This window comes from Salmo trutta, unplaced genomic scaffold (genome assembly GCF_901001165.1).
Source record: "Salmo trutta unplaced genomic scaffold, fSalTru1.1, whole genome shotgun sequence".
Lineage (NCBI taxonomy): Eukaryota > Metazoa > Chordata > Actinopteri > Salmoniformes > Salmonidae > Salmo > Salmo trutta.
The window spans coordinates 450,879-474,161 of record NW_021822395.1 but is presented as its reverse complement, the minus strand read 5'-3'; the positions used below and the strand labels follow the sequence as shown (position 1 = coordinate 474,161).

The following is a 23,283-nucleotide window of genomic DNA, read 5'->3' as shown; positions in this document are numbered from 1 at the left end:
TTTAATTTTGAGTGTGACTCCAAATCCAGACCTCCATGGGTTGATAAATTGGATTTCCATTGATTATTTTTGTGTGATTTTGTTGTCAGCACATTCAACTATGTAAAGAAAAAAGTATTTAATAAGATTATTTCTTTCATTCAGATCTAGGATGTGTTGTTTAAGTGTTCCCTTTATTTTTTTGAGCAGTGTAGATATACATTTATATCAATCATTAGCCTTCTCTGAAGGCCCTCATGGTTCCCCCACTGCTTAGATCTAGGTTAACTATAATCATCCTTCTGAAAATCAGACTTTTTAAATCTAGACTATGGCAAGTCTGAGACTATTTTAAACCATGTCTGAGAAAAGCCATTTCAGTTAGTTCAGTTTAAAAGTGCAATTTATTCTAGGACTAGGCTTAATCTGTGTCCATAGAGTTTACTAGATGAATGAAGTGATGAACCATTCAGACCAGCCTTACTGATTGAACTTTCGTAATTACATTTATGCAGTCAGAAGTGCTTCAGGGATGTGTAATGTCAGAATTCGACATAGCAATAGACTGGGTCATAACTTAAGGTCTAATATCTGAAGATAATTCATCGCTAGACCTGGTTTTACCATGACTAACAGATTTCCTCTTCTTCTCCTCTTCTTCATCTTTAATGTTGACATTCAGCTCCAGTGTTTATAGCATCCACAGGTACACCTCCAATTATGCCAATTAGCCTATCAGAAGCTTCTAAAGCCATGACATCATTTTCTGGATTTTTCCAAGCTGTTTAAAGACAGTCAATTTAATGTATGTAAACTTCTGACCCACTGGAATTGTGATACAGTGAATTATAAGGGAAATAATCTGTCTGTAAACAATTGTTGAAAAATGTACTTGTGTGATGCACAAAGTAGATGTCCTAACTGACTTGCCAAAACTATAGTTTGTTAACAAGAAATGTGTGGAGTGGTTGAAAAACGAGTTTTAATGACTCCAACCTAAGTGTATGTAAACTTCCGACTTCAACTGTACATATACATTTAAATTAGTTTGAATGACATAAATTAAACCAAAACATATTTTCTGTATAGATAACCCATAGGTTGAGCAGCACAAACGAATCTAGAATATATATTTTTCATGAGCAGATCAATCAAGTTCAATGCAGTTATCCAAATACATTCATCACCAATGACTAAAATAACAAATCAAGTTTTAGAAGACAATTTAATAAACATGTGGTCTTTTCAAAGTATGTATATCATTAAGCAAAAGTTTCTTAGGGAGAGATTTAAATGTACACCATTGTTACCCGGCGGAAAATGGGGGAGGGTTTAGTATTTTTTAAATTAAATTCACGGGAGGGTCATGTAAATTGTAATCAATTAAATGTCTCATTGCTCAGGGTTTGAGAATTAGTTGCATATTATAGTATCTCATGATGCCCCTCATCCCTGATTCTCTGCTTGGTCCGCAATATCAAGCTAAGTTTTGAACCAACAGTGTAGAAACGCAGATGGACAACTAGTAAAAGCCCTAACCAGCTTTATTAAACCCACTGGATGCTTCAGCTGCAAATACAACATACAAGTCACACAAGCATATATTTATACCTTCCAACTAGGTGGAGTCACCACTCACCACTTCTAAGATAAACAATCAGTCTCTGTTCCTCTTACTTATTACATTGTCATGGCCCTGCCTGAGTCCAGAGCAGCGTGAGCGGAGAGGTGTGTGAGATAGGACTGTGGTTAGTGTCGTTGGGGTGGGCCCCTGCTGCCCTCCTCCCAGAGGTTTCTTCTCTCTTCAACTGTTGTCCTCATCTCGATGTTGAGTTCCACCTCTCTCCTTGCCCTAGTTACATAGAAACTAACCTAACTTATCAGGAACTGAGACTAGCCTGTTGCTCTTAACCTCCATCCTTAGAAATATTAATACACAGCAAGAACAAAACGTGTCTGGACAGACACCTTCTGTACTCGCCTCACAGTAACTTTCCTATACAAAGTTCAATAAAGTAGTTAGAATCCAACATGATCCATAGCCTATACTATAGGCAGAGGCTATACCAAGACCATTCACGAAGAAGCACAGTGCAAAGTTATATTTCTAAGAAAATTGACTTCCTTCCCTAGTTTTTGCGCTGCTGGGATGGTGTATATAAAACTAGGCTACACTGCAATGGATAGGCGTTCCCAATCAAGGCTGCATCACATCCGGCCGTGATTGATAGTCCCATAGGGTGGCGCACAATTGGCCCAGCGTTGTCCGGGTTTGGCCGGGGTAGGTCGTCATTTTAAATAAGAATTTATTCTTAAGTGCCTTGGTTAAGGGCACGTCGACAGATTTTTCACTTTTGTTTTCACTGGCCCAACGCTCTAACCGCTAGGCTACCTGCCACTCTTACATAGATGTGCAGGGCTCAATCATGTTGATGGCTCAATGATGTTGATGGCTCTCGATTGCATGAATCTGTAACAACAACAGTGTATTAGCTAATGCGGCCATTACATCTAGCGCATGCTAGCTAACTCACTTATATAGCAATACCGTACATTGCCTCTAGAGCATGCTAGCTAACTCACTTATACAGCAATAACATACATTACATCTAGAGCATGCTAGCTGACTCACTTATACAGCAATAACATACATTACACCTAGAGCATGCTAGCTGACTCACTAATAGAGCAATAACATACATTACACCTAGAGCATGCTAGCTGACTCACTTATACAGCAATAACATACATTACACCTAGAGCATGCTAGCTGACTCACTTATACAGCAATAACATACATTACACCTAGAGCATGCTAGCTGACTCACTTATACAGCAATAACATACATTACACCTAGAGCATGCTAGCTAACTCACTTATACAGCAATAACATACATTACACCTAGAGCATGCTAGCTGACTCACTTATACAGCAATAACATACATTACACCTAGAGCATGCTAGTTTACTCACTTATACAGCAATAACATACATTACACCTAGAGCATGCTAGCTGACTCACTTATGCAGCAATAACATACATTACATCTAGAGCATGCTAGCTGACTCACTAAGAGCAATAACATACATTACATCTATAGCATGCTAGCTGACTCACTTATACAGCAATAACATACATTACACCTAGAGCATGCTAGCTGACTCACTAAGAGCAATAACATACATTACACCTATAGCATGCTAGCTGACTCACTTATACAGCAATAACATACATTACACCTAGAGCATGCTAGCTGACTCACTAAGAGCAATAACATACATTACACCTAGAGCATGCTAGCTGACTCACTTATACAGCAATAACATACATTACATCTAGAGCATGCTAGCTGACTCACTTATACAGCAATAACATACATTACACCTAGAGCATGCTAGCTGACTCACTTATACAGCAATAACATACATTACATCTAGAGCATGCTAGCTGACTCACTAAGAGCAATAACATACATTACACCTAGAGCATGCTAGCTAACTCACTTATACAGCAATAACATACATTACACCTAGAGCATGCTAGCTAACTCACTTATACAGCAATAACATACATTACACCTAGAGCATGCATTACATCTAGAGCATGCTAGCTGACTCACTAATAGAGCAATAACATACATTACACCTAGAGCATGCTAGCTGACTCACTTATACAGCAATAACATACATTACACCTAGAGCATGCTAGCTGACTCACTTATACAGCAATAACATACATTACACCTAGAGCATGCTAGCTGACTCACTTATACAGCAATAACATACATTACATCTAGAGCATGCTAGCTGACTCACTAAGAGCAATAACATACATTACACCTAGAGCATGCTAGCTAACTCACTTATACAGCAATAACATACATTACACCTAGAGCATGCTAGCTAACTCACTTATACAGCAATAACATACATTACACCTAGAGCATGCATTACATCTAGAGCATGCTAGCTGACTCACTAATAGAGCAAGAACATACATTACACCTAGAGCATGCTAGCTGACTCACTTATACAGCAATAACATACATTACATCTAGAGCATGCTAGCTGACTCACTTATACAGCAATAACATACATTACACCTAGAGCATGCTAGCTGACTCACTTATACAGCAATAACATACATTACACCTAGAGCATGCTAGCTGACTCACTAAGAGCAATAACATACATTACACCTAGAGCATGCTAGCTGACTCACTAAGAGCAATAACATACATTACACCTAGAGCATGCTAGCTGACTCACTTATACAGCAATAACATACATTACACCTAGAGCATGCTAGCTGACTCACTAATAGAGCAATAACATACATTACATTTATAGCATGCTAGCTAACTCATTTATAGAGCAATAACATATTACCTTTATTGCATTTAAAAAATACAATTTTAAATTTAAAAAAAGCATGCTAGCTAACTCACTTATAGAGCAATAACATATTACATGAATCATGCTAGCTAACTCACTTATAAAGCAATAACATACATTACAAATAGAGCATGCTAGCTAACTCACTTATACAGTGATACCATACATTGCCTCTATAGCATGCTATTTAACTGACTTGCCTAGTTAAATAAAACAAATAAAAATGTAAGCATGAGCCCCGGCCTTCCCTGTTCTTGCTGAGGTAAACCCTTTGTGCTACCTACCCATAACTGTGCTGTGTACGGTGGCACTTTCTTAAAACTGCATTGTTGGTTATGGGCTTGTAATTAAGCATTTCACTGTAATGTCTACACCTGTTGTATTCAGCGCATTTGACAAATAACATTTGATTTGATTTCAGGAGGTGTGAGGGTGTAAAAAATTTAAATAATCTGTGGCGCGGACTAGGCCGACTGATGTCCTGTTCAGTTTGAGAGGGAGAACCTGAAGACGAGGACAACTAGAGCTACGACTATAATTGATTTGAATTAAAGCAATATGTTTCATTGCATATAATGAAACTATTTCTTTGGAGTTATTGACCTCACAATAAGCCATATTAGAGTAACTTACATTACTATGAAGCTGCAGCTGTGGAGATGGACAGAGCACGGGTCCTGAAAGTAGACTAATTCCACAAGGTCTAATTCATTTAAACGGTCTTCAAATGAAAATGACTTTAGGCTACTAACAATAAGAACGCTTTGTGTTGGAGCATATTCCTCCTTATTTAAGAAAAAAGAGGAAGGCCTGTACCTGTTTGACAGATGAAATTATAGTAAACTATCCATATATTTTGTCAGCAAATTCCTTCAATCACCATTAGGGTTGAATATTTTCCTGGTATTTTACAAATGTCCCATCCAGAGAATAAATCACTTTTCTTTCGGATAACCCGGTACTTCCCACGAAACCAGACATGTCATTCAAAAGCATATACATTTCTGAATTTGATTAGAGCTTTGTGCCATTATCCAATGCATAGCCTATAAAATACAATGCATTCGGAAAGTATAAAGACCCCTTGAATTTGTCCACATTTTCTTATTTTACAGCGTTATTCTAAAATGGGTTAAATAGTTTTTTTTCTTCACTCTCATCAATCTCCACACAATACCCCATAATGACAAAGCAAAAAAGGTTTTAAGAATTTAAAAAAAAACATTTACATAAATATTCAGACCCTTTACTCAGTACATTGTTGAAGCATATTTGGCAGTGATTACAGCCTTGAGTCTTCTTGGGTATGACACTACAAGCTTGGTACGCCTGTATTTCGTGAGTTTCTCCCATTCTTCTGTGCAGATCCTCGATGGGATCCTCGATCCTTCGATGGGAAGCGTTGCTGCACAGCTATTTTCAAGTCTTTCCAGAGATGTTCGATCGGGTTCAAGTCCGGGCTCTGGCTGGGCCAATCAAGGACATTCAGAGACTTGTCCCGAAGCCACTCCTGCGTTGTCTTAGCTGTGTGCTTAGGGTTGTTGTCCTGTTGGAAGGTGAACCTTCGCCCCCAGTCTGAGATCCTGAGCGCTCTGGAGCAGATTTACATCAAGGATCTCTCTGTACTCTCTCTGTTCTCCGTTCATCTTTCCTTCAATCCTGACTAGTCTCTAAGTCCCTGCCGTTGAAAAACATCCCCATTGCATGATGCCGCCACCACCATGCTTCATCATAGGGAGGTGCCAGATTTCCTCCAGACGTGAAGTTTGGCATTCAGGCCAAAGAGTTCAATCTTGGTTTCATCAGACAAGAGAATATTGTTTCTCATAGTCTGAGAGTCCTTTAGGTGCCTTTTGGCAAACTCCAAGCAGGCTGTCATGTGCCTTTTACTTTGGAGGAGTGGCTTCTGTGATTTGTGGAGGTCTGCTGAGATGGTTGTCCTTCTGGGAGATTCTCCCATCTCCACAGAGGAACTCTGGAGCTCTGTCAGAGTGACCATTGGGTTCTTGGTCACCACCGAGACCTAGGCCCTTCTCCCCTGATTGCTTAGTTTGGCAGGACGGCCAGCTCTAGGAAGAGACGTGGTGATCCCAAACTTCTTCCATTTAAATATGATGGCGGCCACTGTGTTCTTGGGGACCTTCAATGCTGCAGACATTTTTTGGTACCCTTTCCCAGATCTGTACCTCAACACAATCCTGTCTCTGAGCTCTACGGACAATTCCTTCGACCTCATGGCTTGGTTTTTGCTCTGACATGCACGGTCAACTGTGGGACCTTATATAGTGCCTTTCAAAATCATGCCCAATCAATTGAATTTTGCACAGGTGGACTACAATCAAATTGTAGAAACATCTCAAGGACGATCAATGGAAACAAGATGCACATGAGCTCAATTTCGAGTCTCACAACAAATATTCTGAATACTTATGTAAATAAGGTATCTGTTGTTAATTTGTAAGAAATTTGCAAAAATGTCTAAAAACCTGTTGTTTTCTCTTTGTCATTATGGGGTATTGCGTGAAGATTGATAAAGAAAATGTTTTATTTAATCAATTTTAGAATAAGGTTGTAACATAACAAAATGTGGAAAAAGGGAAGTGGTCTGAAAACTTTCTGAATGCACTGTAGGCCTGCCTGATGACATTTATTGATGTCAGATACTTCAGTTGTAACTGGTTCTGTTAAACAACATTTTTACAGTTGATAGTAAACTTTAGCACGGTTCCAATCTTAGACTATGCTAAAGCCATTGTACATGAGAGGGCGTGCAAAACAACTTTTTTTAGCATGGTAGTCCTGCGGTTAAAGGTGTCTGTGTTCTTTTGCCCATCTTAATCTTTTATTTTTATTGGCCAGTCTGAGATATGGCTTTTTCTTTGCAACTCTGCCTAGAAGGCCAGCATCCCGGAGTAGCCTCTTCACTGTTGACGTTGAGACTGGTGTTTTGCGGGTACTATTTAATGAATTGCCAGTTGAGGACTTGTGAGGCATCTGTTTCTCAAACTAGACACTCTAATGTACTTGTCCTCTTGCTCAGTTGTGCACCAGGGCCTACCACTCTTTCTATTTTGGTTAGAGCCAGTTTGCGCTGTTCTCTGAAGGGAGTAGTACACAGTTTTGTACGACATCTTCAGTTTCTTGGCAATTTCTCGCATGGAATAGCCTTAATTTCTCAGAACAAGAATAGACTGACGAGTTTCAGAAGAAAGTTATTTGTTTCCGTCCATTTTGAGCATGTAATCGAACCTACAAATGTTGATGCTCCAGATACTCAACTAGTCTAATGAAAGCCAGTTTTATTGCTTCTTTAATCAGGACAACAGTTTTCAGCTGTGCTAACATAATTGCAAAAGGGTTTTCTAATGATCAATTAGCCTTTTACAATGATACATTTGGATTAGCTAACACAATGTGCCATTGGAACACAGGAGTGATAGTTGCTGATAATGGGCCTCTGTACACCTACGTAGATATTCCCTTAAAAATCTGCCGTTTCCAGCTGTAATAGTCATTTACAACATTAACAATGTCTACACTGTATTTCTGATCAATTTTATGTTATTTAAATGGGCAAAAAATGTGCTTTTCTTTCAAAAACAAGGACATTTCTAAGTGACCCTAAACTTTTGAATGATAGTGTATGTGTGCCACAATTATTGACACCCCTTCATTCAATACCTTGTGCAACCTTCCTTTGCCAAGATAACAGCTCTAAGTCTTCTCCTATAATAGGTAATGAGGTTGGAGAACACATGGCAAGGGATCTGAGACCATTCCTCCATACAGAATCTGTCCAGATCCTTCAGATTCCGAGGCCCACACTTGTGGATTCTCCTCATCAGCTCATCCCACAGGTTTTCTATGGGGTTCAGTTCAGGGGACTGGGATGGCCATGACAAAACCTTGATTCTTTGGTCAGTGAACCATTTTTTGTGTTGATTTTGAGGTGTGCTTTGGATCATTGTCCTGCTGGAAGATCCAACCACGGCCCATTTAAGCTTCCTAGCAGAGGCAGTCCGGTTTAGATTTAATATCTGCTGGTACTTGATGGAGTCCATGATACCATGTATCCTATCAAGTGGTCCAGGGCCTTTGGAAGAAAAACACAGTGGGGATGAGGTACTTCTCTGCATGGCTATCTTTCTGTCTACACCAAACCCACCTCTGGTGTTTGTTTCCAAAAAGCTCTATTTTGGTCTCATCTGACCATAGAACCCGGTCCCATTGAAAGTTCCAGTAAAGTTTGGCAAACTGTAGGCGCTTGAGTTTGTTGTTTGATGACAGCAAAGGCGTTTTTATGGCAACCCACCCAAACAAATTGTGTTTATGTAGGTGGCGTCTGATTGTAGTTTTGGATACTTTCTGACCCCAAGACCCAACTGTTTGCAATTTTCCAGCTGTGATCCTTGGAGATTTTTTGGCCACTCAAACCATCCTCCTCACTGTACGTGGGGTCAATATAGATAGTGGAAATGGGCATTTTCAACCGTTGAGCTATTTTCTTATAGCCATTTCCTGACTTGTGCAGCTCAACAACCTTTTGTCGCACATCATCACTGTATTCTGTGGTCTTTGCCATAGTGATGGATGACTATGGGAACTTGGCCTGTGTGTCACCATATATTTATACCCCAGTGAAACAGGAAGTCATGGCTTACCACTTAAGTGTTCCTAATCACTCAGGTGAACTTAAGAACATAAAATATGAATGGGAATATACTTCGTTAGATTTTACTCATAATAATTTCTAGGGGTGCCAATAATTGTGGCACACATGTTTTGAAGAAAAACATTTATTTCACATGTATTTTTTTCAATAATTTTACTTTAATTAAAGGTTAGATTTTGGTGATTATTTTTAATGAAACACCAAGAGGATAAACAGCAAAGACATTTTTTCACAGCCTGTTTTGCTCATATTTACCAAGGGTCACAATCTTAGTGGAGGGACCTGTATGTTCACCCCTACCCTTATCCACGGTGTTCTGCGAATCCACAACCTTCTGGCTACTTTGCCATGTAACGCTTACAAAATGAAGAACAGTTTCTAAAACTGCATATCTAAGGCTCTGGTCTGTCCTAGGAGTGAGGGTAAACACTCTGCAATCCACTTTATATTTCAATTATTATTTTGGGTATAGGGGAGGGTCATTTGTGTTTTTTTTCAAGTGTTCGGGGAGGGTCGGGTAAAAATATATTTAACTGAAGGGAGGGCCTTCCATTTCCATTTCCCACAGAAAACTGCAGAGGGAAGCAGTACCACACAGTCAACCATCAGACTCCGTTGTTTCAACAAGAGAAACCGCAGAGGGTATTCAACCCTAAGGACAAATCCAAGGTCATCTCAATATCTTTACAGTAGAAGCTAACAAAACACACCAAAACTGACAAGGTGCACACTGATTAGTAAAGAGAGGCTAACATTCTATAATTCTCCCTTTCCTCTACACAGTTCACACAGTGAGAAACAACAGGATCCAATTCACTGTTACCACTTACTTTATGACATGAGAATTAAGTGATGGACTTTAATCTTAGCTGGTCTGAGAGAACTGATGAAGCTTCTCTCCTGTATGTATACGTTGGTGTTTCTTTAAGCTGCTGTGTTGAGAGAAATTTTTCCCACAGTCAGAGCAGGAGTAAGGCTTCTCTCCTGTATGTATACGCTGGTGACATGTTAAGGTATATAATTGGGTGAAACAATTCCCACAGTCAGAGCAGAAGTGAGGCTTTTCTCCTGCATGTAAACATTGGTGTTTTTTTAAGTTGCTCTGTTGAGAGAAACTCTTCCCACATTCAGCACAGGAGTAAGGCTTTTCTCCTGTGTGCGTTCTCTGGTGAACTGTTACCTCAGATGATGTTTTGAAGCATTTTCCACAGTCAGAGCAGAAGTAAGGCTTCTCTCCTGTGTGTGTTCTCTGGTGAACTGTTAGCTCAGATGATGTTGTGAAGCATTTTCCACAGTCAGAGCAGAAGTAAGGCTTTTCTCCTGTGTGTATACGTTGGTGTTTCTTTAAGCTGCTGTATTGGGAGAAATTTTGCCCACAGTCAGAGCAGGAGTAAGGCTTCTCTCCTGTATGTATTCGCTTGTGACTATTTAACTTATCCAATTGGGAAAAACTCTTTTCACAGTCTGAGCAGGAGTAAGGCTTTTCTCCTGTATGTGAACGTTGGTGTCTTTTTAAGTTACTCTGTTGAGAGAAACTCTTCCCACAGTCAGAGCAGGAGTAAGGCTTTTCTCCTGTATGTATACGTTCATGTTTGATTAAGGTATCCAATAGGGAGAAACTCTTCCCACAGTCAGAGCAGAAGTAAGGATTCTCTCCTGTGTGTGTTCTCCGGTGAACTGTTAGCTCATATGATGTTGTGAAGCATTTTCCACAGTCAGAGCAAGAGTAAGGCTTCTCTCCTGTGTGTATATGTTGGTGGTTTTTTAAGTTTCTCCGTTGAGAGAATCTGCACCCACAGTCAGAGCAGGAGTAAGGCTTCTCTCCAGTGTGCACGCTCTGATGAACTGTCAGAGCCCCTGATGTTCTAAAGCTCTTCCCACAGTCAGAACAGGAGTAAGGCTTCTCTCCCGTATGAATACGCTGGTGTGTTTGTAAGCTTCCCAGTTGAGAGAAACTCTTCCCACAGTCAGAGCAGGAGTAAGGCTTCTCTCCTGTGTGCATACGCTGGTGAGATTTTAAGGTATTAAATTGGGCGAAACAATTCCCACAGTCAGAGCAGAAGTAAGACTTTTCTCCTGTATGTATTAGCTGGTGCCTATTTAACTTATCCAATCGGGAGAAACTCTTTTCACAGTCGGAGCAGGAGTAAGGCTTCTCTCCTGTGTGCACTCTCTGATGAACTGTCAGAGCCCTTGATGTTGTGAAACTCTTTCCACAGTCAGAGCAGCAGAAAGACTTCAATCCCATGTGCCATGTCTGATGAACTGTCAGAGCCCTTGATGTTGTGAAACTCTTCCCACAGTCAGTGCAGGAATACAGATTCTCTCCTGTGTGTATTTTTAGGTGTATTTTTAGCTTTGATAGAATTGGGAAAATCTCCTCACAATGTGGGCAGTAGTGAGACCTCTTAGCTCTGTGATCTTCCTGCTGCTTTCTGGATGTAGAGAATGTCTCAACGTCACCTGTGTGAACAGCATCAGGAGAAAAAAAGTCAAGTTTTTGTGACATACGCAGAATGGGCAAAACTTTACGAACACCTGCTCATTCCATGACATAGACTGACCAGGTGCAAGCTTTGATCCCTTATTGATATCACTTGTTAAATCAGTGTAGATGAAGGGGAGGAGACAGGTTAAATCAGGATTTTTAAACCTTGATACAGGTGAGACATGGATTGTGTATGTGTGCTATTCAGAGGGTGAATGGGCAAGACAAAAGATTTAAGTGCCTTTGAATGGGGTATGGTAGTATGTGCCAGGCGCACCGGTTTGTGTCAAGACCTCCAATGCTGCTGGGTTGACGCTGAACAGTTTAACTTATGTATCAAGAATGGTCCACCACCCAAAGGACATCCAACCAACTTAACACAACTGTGGGAAGCATTTGAGTCAACATGGGCCAGCCTCCCTGTGCAATGCTTTCGACACCTTGTAGTGTCCATTATGGCTGTCCCCAACAACAACAAAAATATGTGGTTGACAAAGAGTAGTCTGTTCTTTCAACTAATCGATTGGTCAAAAATGTTGAAACGTGTATTTCTCCAGTGCATTCGGAAATTATTCAGACCCCTAGACTTTTTCCACATTTTGTTACGTTACAGCCTTATTCTAAAATGGATTACATTGTTTGTTATTTCTCATCAATCTACACATATTACCCCATAATGACAAAGCAAAACTGTTTTTTAGAAATGTATAAATAATAAAAAACAGAAATATCACATTTACATAAGTATTCAGACTAGGGATGCACGATATATCGGTGAACATATCGGAATCTGTCGATACTAGCTAAAAATGCCAACATCGGTAGGCCTGATGTCTAGTTTAACGCCAATGTTAAAAACCAATGTCAAAGCTACCGTGCATACCTACGTAATGACGCCACGTAAAATGAAGCTACACCTAGCCTTCCCTGTAGCTCAGTTGGTAGAGCATGGTGTTTGCAACACCAGGGTTGTGGGTTCGATTCCCACGGGGGCCAGTATGAAAAAAATATGTATATATATGAAATGAAATGTATGCATTCACTACTGTAAGTCGCTCTGGATAAGAACGTCTGCTAAATGACTAAAATGTAAAAAAAAATGTACACGTGCGACATCGCATTCCTAGCCCACACAATGTCTGTGGATCGAGCGGTCAACAAGTTGAGCAGTCATTTGAAAGAGTAAGACAATTTCAGCGAGACAACTCAAAGGCGAAATCCATTAAAGCTAAGATAATGGAATTCATTGCCTTGACAATCAACCGTTCTCTGTCGTGGGTTATGTTGGCTTTTGCCAACTGGTCGAGCACTACTGTTGCACTACCGGAGTTACACAGTAAGAGTCACTGCTTCTCGACATACATACTATGGAACGCCGTTTGGGTCTTTGCGTGTCAAAAAATATACAGTAGCGCTGTACAAAAAAGTCTGCAAACACCGGCCGCGAAAGATGTGTTTATTACTGCGTTGGTGATAAAGCATAATTTGTTCGACCACAACTTCTGGGGTGGGTAGCTAGCTAGCTTTAGCTTGGTAACGAGTTAGCGCCAATACAACCAGCCTGAAAACAATGACCAGTAGAAACTGCAGTCATTAATCTTAGCAATGATTTAGGAATCCTTGTGAGTAAGTATTAGCTAGGTTATCACTTGTGGTTCGCTTATTAATTTGAACTTCAGTTCATGAAAATAAACAGCTAGCCAGCTACTTAACCCTGTTGCCCAAAGCTAACGTTATAAGCAGCCAGCTAGCTTCATCTGGCTAGTGAGGCTCGACCGGACTGGGTTATGTGTTGTGAAGCTAGCCACAATAAGGATTAGGCACAATAGTGGAATTTGCGGTTTGCCTACAAAATAAAATGTCATTGACAGTGATGCAAATTAATACAAATAGTAGAATTATGCCATACCTTTATTTTGAAGGCTAACCGCAAAGTCCACTATTGTGGCTAATCCTTATTGTGGCTAACTACACATAGATGGGTCCGACCACCATTAATCAAATAAGAACAGTCTTATAAATTAGGGTTATTTTAGATGACACCTAGCTATATAGTTAGCTAGCTAACTTTAGCTACTAAAACAAATGTCGTTTTGCTATGTTTTGGGGGAAGAACATTGTTTGCATCCATGAGCTAGCTGGCTTTTTTTTTCTCTTCTGACCAGCACTGTACCTGCGCGAGACAACTTTACCAGCATCATAGCATACGTATCAATGAATCGTTGTGACATATGAAATACGAGTGATAGTGTAATCAATGTGTAATAACTACGTAAAAAATGTATGAATGCGTAAAATTATTGTGACGTGCAGTCATATTCAGGTCCTGATTGGTCAACAAGCTTATTTGACACGTCAAATAGTGTTATTTGACATGTATCTTTTTTGACACGCAAAGACCCAAACTGCGTTTCATAGAAATCCTGGTTGAGAATGAAACAACTGAACAACGAAACAGAACAGCAAGTAAGTCAAATAAATAGGTTTTGATTATGTTTTACTGGTAATGGGGATATACTTAAATGCCAACAAAATAACTTTTGGGCCAGTGTGTGTGTGTGTGTAACCTTTATTTAACTAGGCAAGTCAGTTAAGAACAAATTATTATTTACAATGACTGCCCAGACGACACCAGGCCAATTGTGCGCAGCCGGATGTGATACAGCCTGGATTCAAACCAGGGGATGTTGTTAAGACTCTTGCACTGAGATGCAGTGCCTTAGACCGCTGCGTCTGTGTGTGTGTGTTAACTATTTAACTGTACTAGAATGTTTAAAAGGCCACAAAAAAATGTAAATATTGGTTATCGGTATCTTTTTTATGGGCAAGGAAAATATATGATAACAGTATCGGCCAAAAATGTCATATCACTAATTCAGACGCTTAACTCAGTACTTTGTTGAAGCCCCTTTGACAGCTATTACAGCCTCGAGTCTTCTTCGGTATGACGCTACAAGCTTGGTACACCTGTATTTGGGGAGTTTCTCCCATTCTTCTCTGCAGATCCTCCCAAGCTCTGTCAGGTTGGACAGCTATTTTCAGGTCTCTCCAGAGATGTTCGATCGGGTTGAAATCCGTGCTCTGTCTGGGCAACTCAAGGACATTGAGAGACTTGTCCTGAAGCCACTCCTGTGTTGTCTTGACTGTATGCTTACGGTCGTTGTCCTGTTGGAAGGTGAACCTTCACCCCAGTCTGAGGTCCTGAGCAGGTTTTCACCAAGGAGCTTTATGTTCTTTACTCTGTTTGTCTTTCCATCGATCCTGACTAGTCTCCCAGTCCATGGTGCAGAAAACAGCCCTACAGCATGATGCTGCCACCACCATGCTTCACCGTAAGGATGGTGCCGGGTTTCCTCCAGATGTGACGCTTGGCATTCAGGCCAAAGACTTCAATATTGGTAACATCAGACCAGAGAATCTTGTTTCGCATGGTCTGAGAGTCTTTAGGTGCCTTTCGGCCAACTCCAAGACGGATTTCATGCCTTTAACTGAGGAGAGGCTTTGGTTTTTGCTCTGACATACACTGTTAACTGTGGGACCTTGCATAGACATGTGCCTACTCAATTGAATTTACCACAGGTGGACTCCAATCAAGTTGTAGAAACATATCAAGAATGATCAACGGAAACAATGTATCTGAGCTCAATTTCGAGTCTCATATCAAAGGGTCTGAATAGTTATGTAAATAAGGTATTTCTGTTTTTAAATTAGCATAAATGTCTTAACCTGTTTTCGCTTTGTCCTTGTGGGTTATTGTGTATAGACTGATGAGGCTTTTTATTTATTTATTTAATCCATTTTAGAATAAGGCTGTAATGTAACAAAATGTGTAAAAAGTCAAGGGGTCTGAATACTTTCCGAATGCACTGACACATCTGTTGTGTTTTAATCAAATCAACCATATGCACTGAGCGTTTCTGATGGTTTAAGTGCACTGTTTGATGAAATAATTAAGACACACAAATGACTAGAGGGAGTCCAACCACAAGTGTTTTGATCGTGCCTGGCTGGGCTCAGACTTTTTATTTCATTTATAAACAGTGAGTGACTGTGACTAGCACCCATTGTCTCACTCTCCTCCCTGCTGCACCAACCACCACAGAACATCAACAGTGTTTATCGCGCTGTCCGTGTTGCTGAAGCTGCAACATAATTACACCCATTTCTGACAGAACATTTCTGTTACCGAAATCCCTCATTTGTTTAGGAAAAGCATTCCCTATTCCCTCAACCCTTACTCTATTTATGAGAGATATGTATGCATCGCATGCACATGACCAATAGGGCCTAACCTAGAGCATATCATAATCACATAAACAAACTCAGAACATCATAACAGCAAAATTGATGAGGAGGACTTTGTCATGACGTTGCCCTCTTTGGACACAGCGAGCACCATCCCCCTACCTCTGCACCATCCCCCTCTCTCTCTCTCTCCTACACCCAGGCTACTGTGGTCAGAGAGGTTGTAAATTCCTGGAGGAGATTCTTCCTCATGGCCAGACAGTATAGAGAGAGAGAGTGAGTTTCATAGAGAGAACAAATGAATTTCTTCCACAGCACAGAACGTGAGAACTGAACAATATTCATGTTCTGGAGAATGTATACACGGTCGGGGAAGAATCCAGCTACGATCTGGTCTGTTTGGTACAATTTTGTGAAACTCATGAGAGACAATACAGCCACATTACCATAACCCTGTTTATACAAGAGTCTCAGTTATGAGGCTTACATCTAATTGTTGTATAAAATGAATGAGTAAAGATGAAACTATTTGTGAAATGATGTAATGTGATTTTAGACTGTTTAATGAAGGAAACTCCAATTCCCTTTGCACAGGCAGGACCCGGCGTCATGGGACAGCCCTTTTCTATGTTCCGAATAAAACCCCCACCTGGGTTTTCCCATTTCAGACTAGCTTACCTCAACACCCACGAGAGGGCTAAGGTTGTAGACCAGTACCTCATCACAGAGGGCTAAGGTTTGAGTAGAGACCATGCATTTCTCAACCATACCACGCGGCTAAACTCTTAGACTATATAACCGACAGAATAAGAACAAATCTTTGATACTAATTACTAGTCTGCAGCTAGGAATTCGGTATCATTGAACGCGAAGACCGACAACCGCCGAAACATCTATTCTATAACGACTTTGCTGAATGTTACTCTGCACTATCCATTCTAACCACGGCAGAGAGAGAGAGGGTGGACAAACTCTCCAACAGAAACAAACTTTCCAACAGAGATCAGGACGACACACTGAGCGTAAATATATATATTGATTGCAATTATTCCCGAATGAGTGAGCATTCATGTGCAAAGGATTAGCATTTCAATTGTTATAATTATCGACTTTGTAGTGTCTTATCTGTCGACCCCCACTTCCCTTTTGCCCACCAAGCCGCGATACCGGTTTATCCCGCTAGGGAAACTCCACTATCATTTCCTTGTAACTATATCTACTGTTTGTTTATGCATTTCTGTGATTACTTAGTTAGTAAATAAATCATTTAAGACAATTGATGTATGGATGACTCATAGTGAAGACTGGGTTCGTGCAGATAACCATTCGAAGACTAATTGATCAGATATTAAAATAACTGAAATGTTACATTAGGAAAATTATAACTTTGTAATCTGAATATTTTCCTTGGTGCCCGACTTCCTAGTTAATTACAGTTACATGATTAATTACTTTAATCGCGTAATAATAATTACAGAGAGTTATTAGATAAAAATAAGTCTTCAGTTTTAATACATTTTACATTTTAGTCATTTAGCAGACGCTCTTATCCAGAGTGACTTACAGTAGTGAATGCATACATTTCATAATTTTTTTTTTTTGTTTGTACTGGGCCCCCGTGGGAATCGAACCCACAACCCTGGCGTTGCACACACCATGCTGGCGTTGCAAACACCATGCTCTACCAACTGAGCCACAGGGAAGACAAATGCAAGTGCCTTTGAACGGTAGCAGGTACCAGGCGTACTGATTTTTTTACATTTACATTTTAATCATTTAGCAGACGCTCTTATCCAGAGCGACTTACAGTAGTGAATGCATACATTTCATTTTCATTTCATGCATTTTTTTTGTACTGGCACCCCGTGGGAATCGAACCCACAACCCTGGCGTTGCACACACCATGCTGGCGTTGCAAACACCATGCTCTACCAACTGAGCCACAGGGAAGACTGTGATGCCAAAGACACGACAAAGTGACAAACTCGAAACTGGAGAATGTTTACTGGTTGCTCAGGAGGTAAAGGCGAAGTCAGATGTATGGAATACATGTGACTAGTTGTGGAAAAAACTGGAGATCAAGACAAATGAGGTAAGGAGCAAACGCTGTCGGCATATTATGTGAGCCAAACAGGTGCTGTTAGATTACAATATCCTTTTTCTGACCGTTTGCAACAATGTAAACAACACAAAATAAATTATAAGCGGACCGGAGAGTCTGTTGTAAAAAAATAAAATGTTATGCCTTTATTACAGCAAAGACTAACAACAGTCACATTCGTGAAAGCAATTTCCGAAAAGGAACGGTTTATTTATTGTTTACGCTAATTATTCAAGTGTTGCTTTTTTATTTGATTTTAAAACTAAAATGCTTGATTCCATTTAAAATCATGAATGACTGGTATGCTGTGTGATGACATGAATGAATTCATGACTGATTGATACAGTAGACTATATAAGTATTGAAATACAGGCCTAAGTAAGTTACGGTATTAAGACTTTAAAGGATGCGCTCTTAGGACTACAGCTGGATGGTGGTTATACAAGGCTATTATACTAAGCCTACCAATGATAACGCCATTACCTATTATCATAATGATGATCATAATAATAGTGATATTCAAGAAATATCAAGAAAAAGGAAGGCTATTATTATTATTATTTTTCTGTCACTAAATGAATCATAAATAATACCAGAGAGGCTGTTTTATCAGAGAGAGAAAGTTTATTACAGCTTAGCAAAGACTACAAACAGCCGAATTGGTGAAATTGTTTATCCAACATGTGGTTGCGTGAGGCTCGGTGCCCATGGAATCAGTAGGCTATTAAACAAACACTCAAACAGGCAACACAAGCAGGATCTGTATTATTTCTGTTGATATACAGCTCTGGAAAAAATTAAGAGACCACTGCATAATTATCAGTTTCAGTTGTTTGACTGTTTATAGGTATGTTTTGGTAAAATTAACATTTTTGTTTTATTCTACAAACTACTGACAACATTTCTCCCAAGCGCATTGATGTGTTTCAGAACCACAGACAGCGACCACTATCCAACACAGGAAAAAGTGCATTTGTTATAAAATACAACTTTTTTTTATTAGTGATGCACCATTGTTCTTACATAATATAACCATAGACAATTTCAGTAGCACATGTCTTAGAGTGATGGACTGCGCCATCCCCACAGCCTCCGCAATGGATTAGTCCACTCAGACAGGCGTGAATCAAACAGGTCTCTCGTACACCATGAATTTACATTTTTTTATATTTGCTACTGCTCGACCTAAGAAATGTTTGTGGACCAACAGCCTATCGACCAAATAATCGACTAAATGGGGTCAGCCCTAGAGTCCATGCTCCATGTTCTGTGGGGGGGTGCAACTCAATATTAACATGTTTTGAACTCTCAGTGTACAGTTGAAGTCGGAAGTTCACATACAATTAGGTTGGAGTCATTAAAACTCGTTTTTCAACCACTCCACAAATTTCTTGTAAACAAACTATAGTTTTGGTCGGTTAGGACATCCACTTTGTGCGTGACACAAGTCATTTTTCCAACAATTGTTTACAGACAGATTATTTCACTTATAATTCACTGTATCACAATTCCAGTGGGTCAGAAGTTTACATACACTAAGTTGACTGTGCCTTTAAACAGCTTGGAAAATTTCAGAAAATTATGTCATGACTTTAGAAGCTTCTGGTAGGCTAATTGACATAATTTGAGTCAATTGGAGGTGTACCTGTGGATGTATTTCAAGGCCTACCTGCAAACTCAGTGCCTCTTCGCTTGACATCATGGGAAAATCAAAAGAAATCAGCCAAGACTTTAGAAAAAAATTGTAGACCTCCACAAGTCTGGATCATCCTTGGGAGCAATTTCCAAACGCCTGAAGGTACCACGTTCATCTGTTAATACAATAGTACACAAGTATAAACACCATGGGACCACGCAGCCGTCATACTGCTCAGGAAGGAACGCGTTCTGTCTCCTAGAGATGAATGTACTTTGGTGCGAAAATAACAAATCAATCCCAGAACAACAGCAAAGGACCTTGTGAGGATGCTGGAGGAAACAGGTACAAAAGTATCTATATCCACAGTAAAACGAGTCCTATATCGACATAACCTGAAAGGCCGCTCAGCAAGGAAGAAGCCACTGCTCCAAAACCGCCATAAAAAAGCCAGACTATGGTTTGCAATTGCACATGGGGATAAAGATCGTACTTTTTGGAGAAATGTCCTCTTGGTCTGATGAAACAAAAATGGAACTGTTTGGCCATAATGACCATCGTTATGTTTGAAGGAAAAAGGGGGAGGCTTGCAAGCCGAAGAACACCATCCCAACCGTGAAGCACGGGGGTGGCAGCATCATGTTGTGGTTGTGAGGGTAATTTGCTGCAGGTGGGACTCGTGCACTTCACAAAATAGATGGCATCATGAGGATGGAAAATGATGTGCATATATTGAAGCAACATCTCAAGACATCAGTCAGGAAGTTAAAGCTTGGTCGCTAATGGGTCTTCCAAATGGACAATGACCCCAAGCATACTTCCAAAGTTGTGGCAAAATGGCTTAAGGACAACAAAGTCAAGGTATTGGAGTGGCCATCACAAAGCCCTGACCTCAATCCTATAGAAAATGTGTGGGCAGAACTGAAAAAGCATGTGCGAGCAAGGCCTACAAACCTGACTCAGTTACACCAGCTCTGTCAGGAGGAATGGGCCAAAATTCACCCTACTTATTGTGGGAAGCTTGTGGAAGGCTACCCGAAACGTTTGACCCAAGTTAAACAATGTAAAGGCAATGCTACCAAATACTAATTGAGTGTATGTAAACTTCTGACCCACTGGGAATGTGATGAAAGAAATAAAATCTGAAATAAATAATTCTCTCTACTATTATTCTGACATTTCACATTCTTAAAATAAAGTGGTGATCCTAACTGAACTAAGACAGGGCATTTTTACTATGATTAAATGTCAGGAATTGTGAAAAACTGAGTTTATATGTATTTGGCTAAGGTGTATGTAAACTTCCAACTTCAACTGTACATATCAATCAAATGTATTTTAAGGAGCCCTTTTTACATCAGCAGTTGTCACAAAGTGCTTTACAGGAACCCAGCCGAAGACCCCAAAGAGCAAGCAATGCAGATGTAGAAGCACGGTGGCTAAGAAAAACTCCCTAGAATGGAGGAACCTAGGAAAAAAACTTTTAGGAAAAAGGCTCCAAGGGTGACCTTATACAAATATTAACATTTTTTTAAATCAAATAAATACTTTCAACGATATTGAAAAACCATCCCGTGGCATTTTCCAAATACCCTGGTATACAGTATACCACCCAAGCCTAGTAACTACAGACTCATTTCATACAACTTCAAAACACTGTCAGTTTGTCTTCTTCACTTCTTTAGTCTACTCTCTGATCACTCCAGATAGACCAGTTGTTCATGGATGTGTGATGTTGAATTACAGAATTCAACCGAGCAACAGACTGGGTCATAACTTGTGGAGGTCTAACTTATGAAGATAACTTATAGACAGAACCTGCTCTTACCATGACTAACAGATTTTCCAATCTTCTCCTCCTCTTCTTCATCTTTAATGTTGACATTTAGCTCCAGTGTTTGACTGCAGTCTTCCAGCTTCACTGATGTCATCTCTGGATCCTGCATTGCAAACTGGTCTCCACTGTCACAATCAGGACCCAGTGACTGTAGGTTTGGACTCAGTGTGGAAGGAGAGAGGCAGGCTGGGTTTGTCCTCACTGTTGATGTTACCGGCCTCAGACAATCTGAGTCGGCCTGTAGTAATAAAGAGAAACGGACACAAAAAGTTATTGACTTGACAGTTCTTGCGCTTTCTCTATTCTCTAAAAATACATTAGATTTATTATCTTGGCTTCTAACCTGAAATATCCTTATTCATATTAACATATTAGTATTATGCAAATGTACTGAGGGAGAAAGGGGAGTGCAGATAGTTTACATTCTCAGAACATGTTATGGTTAAATCTCATGTATCCTATGGAGAGGAGAAGGGCAACGGTCTGGTTTGAGTCACTGATAAGGTTGTATAGCCGTGGATTAGGGAGGAGTGAGGAATGTGGGCCGAGGTCAGGTCAGATGAAGGAACACTCCTATGACATACACACATAGGAGGCAGGGCCATGACTACACCAATGAGAAGAACAACTTAAGTTCCTGCCTAGAAACAGAGATGTATTGTCTGTCTAGATGGGGAAGGAGTTTGTGTAAACATGTCTGTCTTATGCAGCTGTTTGACCCAGTGAGTGAATACATTTGGTTGGAGCTTTGACTAGTTGTCTGTTAGGTTCTAAATAAACAGATTAAAAAACTAACATTTCTTATTATCTTATCTAATTTCAATAGATCAGGCAGCTAAACATTGACAACAAAACTTTCATTCATTTACATTAGACAAAGTTCACACTTTAAATGACAAAGTGCATGTAACCTATAGTAGATTTAATAAATGAATATAAATGCATAACTGACTCAAAAGACATTTAGTACAAGGTTGCAGTTTGTTTTAGGCAGCACTATGTACTATTTTACTGAATAACCTTGTTTTCACTGTATATTTTCACTCTCAAAAACCAAATCGTCAGTGGTTGAAAAATAACTCAATTTTCATACTTGAGTAAAAGTAAATGCTATACATCAAATTCCTTATATTAAAGCAACAATGTGTAACTTTTTGGGCAACCCGACCAAATGCACAATTGTGAGTAATAGATCTTTCAGTCTCATTGAAAGCAAGTCTAAGAACCGGTAGATACGTTCTTTGTGCACCATTCCTGTGCTTTCCATTCTTAAGTTTAGTTTTGGAGTCTTTTACTTTCGGTCTTGTACTGTACATCAGCGTCAAACAACTGACTATACATTATTTTTGGTTATGGAAAATATATTTCACAGCGGTTTAGATGGTACAATGATTCTCCACACAAAGACTGCTTGTTTTGCCACAAACTGAAATTAGATGAACTATTCACATTTTTGCAACCAGGAAATGGAGGGATTTCTGCATAGCGCAACTCTAAGCAAACCAGATGGCATGATTTTCCAGTTTTTTATTTTTATTTACGGAAAGCCGGGGGCACACTCCAACACTCAGGTTTCATTGAAAAATGCATTTGTGTTTAGTGAGTGTTTATGGTGTTTAATGGGTCTGGCAGATCAGAGGCAGTAGGGATGACAATGCGTGAATTGGACGATATTGCTGTTTAGCAGTATGGGGGCCACGAAAAAAACATCAACAAAGGCGGCACAAAAACACCCAAATTCGTCCTTTTAGAAACTGCATAGTATCGTGATCCAGATCTTTAGATGTTGTACGCATGAAATTGTGTCATTCCGAACTTTATCCGCAACTTCATATTCCATTTTGTTTTGCAACTCGACCAATAACTCTGTCCATTTTAGATGTAATAAAGGAAACACTTTGAATAAATGAGGGATACAACGTATATTG

General features: G+C 39.8%; 1 protein-coding gene across 1 annotated transcript; it reads right to left on the bottom strand.

Annotated features, from left to right (window-relative positions):
- Positions 1 to 1,185: 1,185 nt before the first annotated feature.
- On the bottom strand, positions 1,186 to 21,464 carry LOC115182109 (zinc finger protein 665). Its single transcript, XM_029743766.1, has 3 exons — positions 21,347 to 21,464; positions 9,879 to 11,511; positions 1,186 to 2,449 (listed from the first exon to the last, which is right to left on the bottom strand). Exons 1-2 carry the CDS (start codon positions 21,462 to 21,464, stop codon positions 9,914 to 9,916), a joined length of 1,716 nt encoding a protein of 571 aa, XP_029599626.1. The 3' UTR covers positions 1,186 to 2,449; positions 9,879 to 9,913.
- Positions 21,465 to 23,283: the final 1,819 nt, after the last annotated feature.

Bases quoted from the DNA above. Each gene is read 5' to 3' on its own strand.
- LOC115182109 (XM_029743766.1), bottom strand. From the start codon at position 21,464: ATGCAGGATCCAGAGATGACATCAGTGAAGCTGGAAGACTGCAGTCAA. The intron at 11,512-21,346 runs GTAAGAGCAGGT...CTGTTCACACAG, and splicing joins TGGAAAATCTGTTAGTCATG to GTGACGTTGAGACATTCTCT.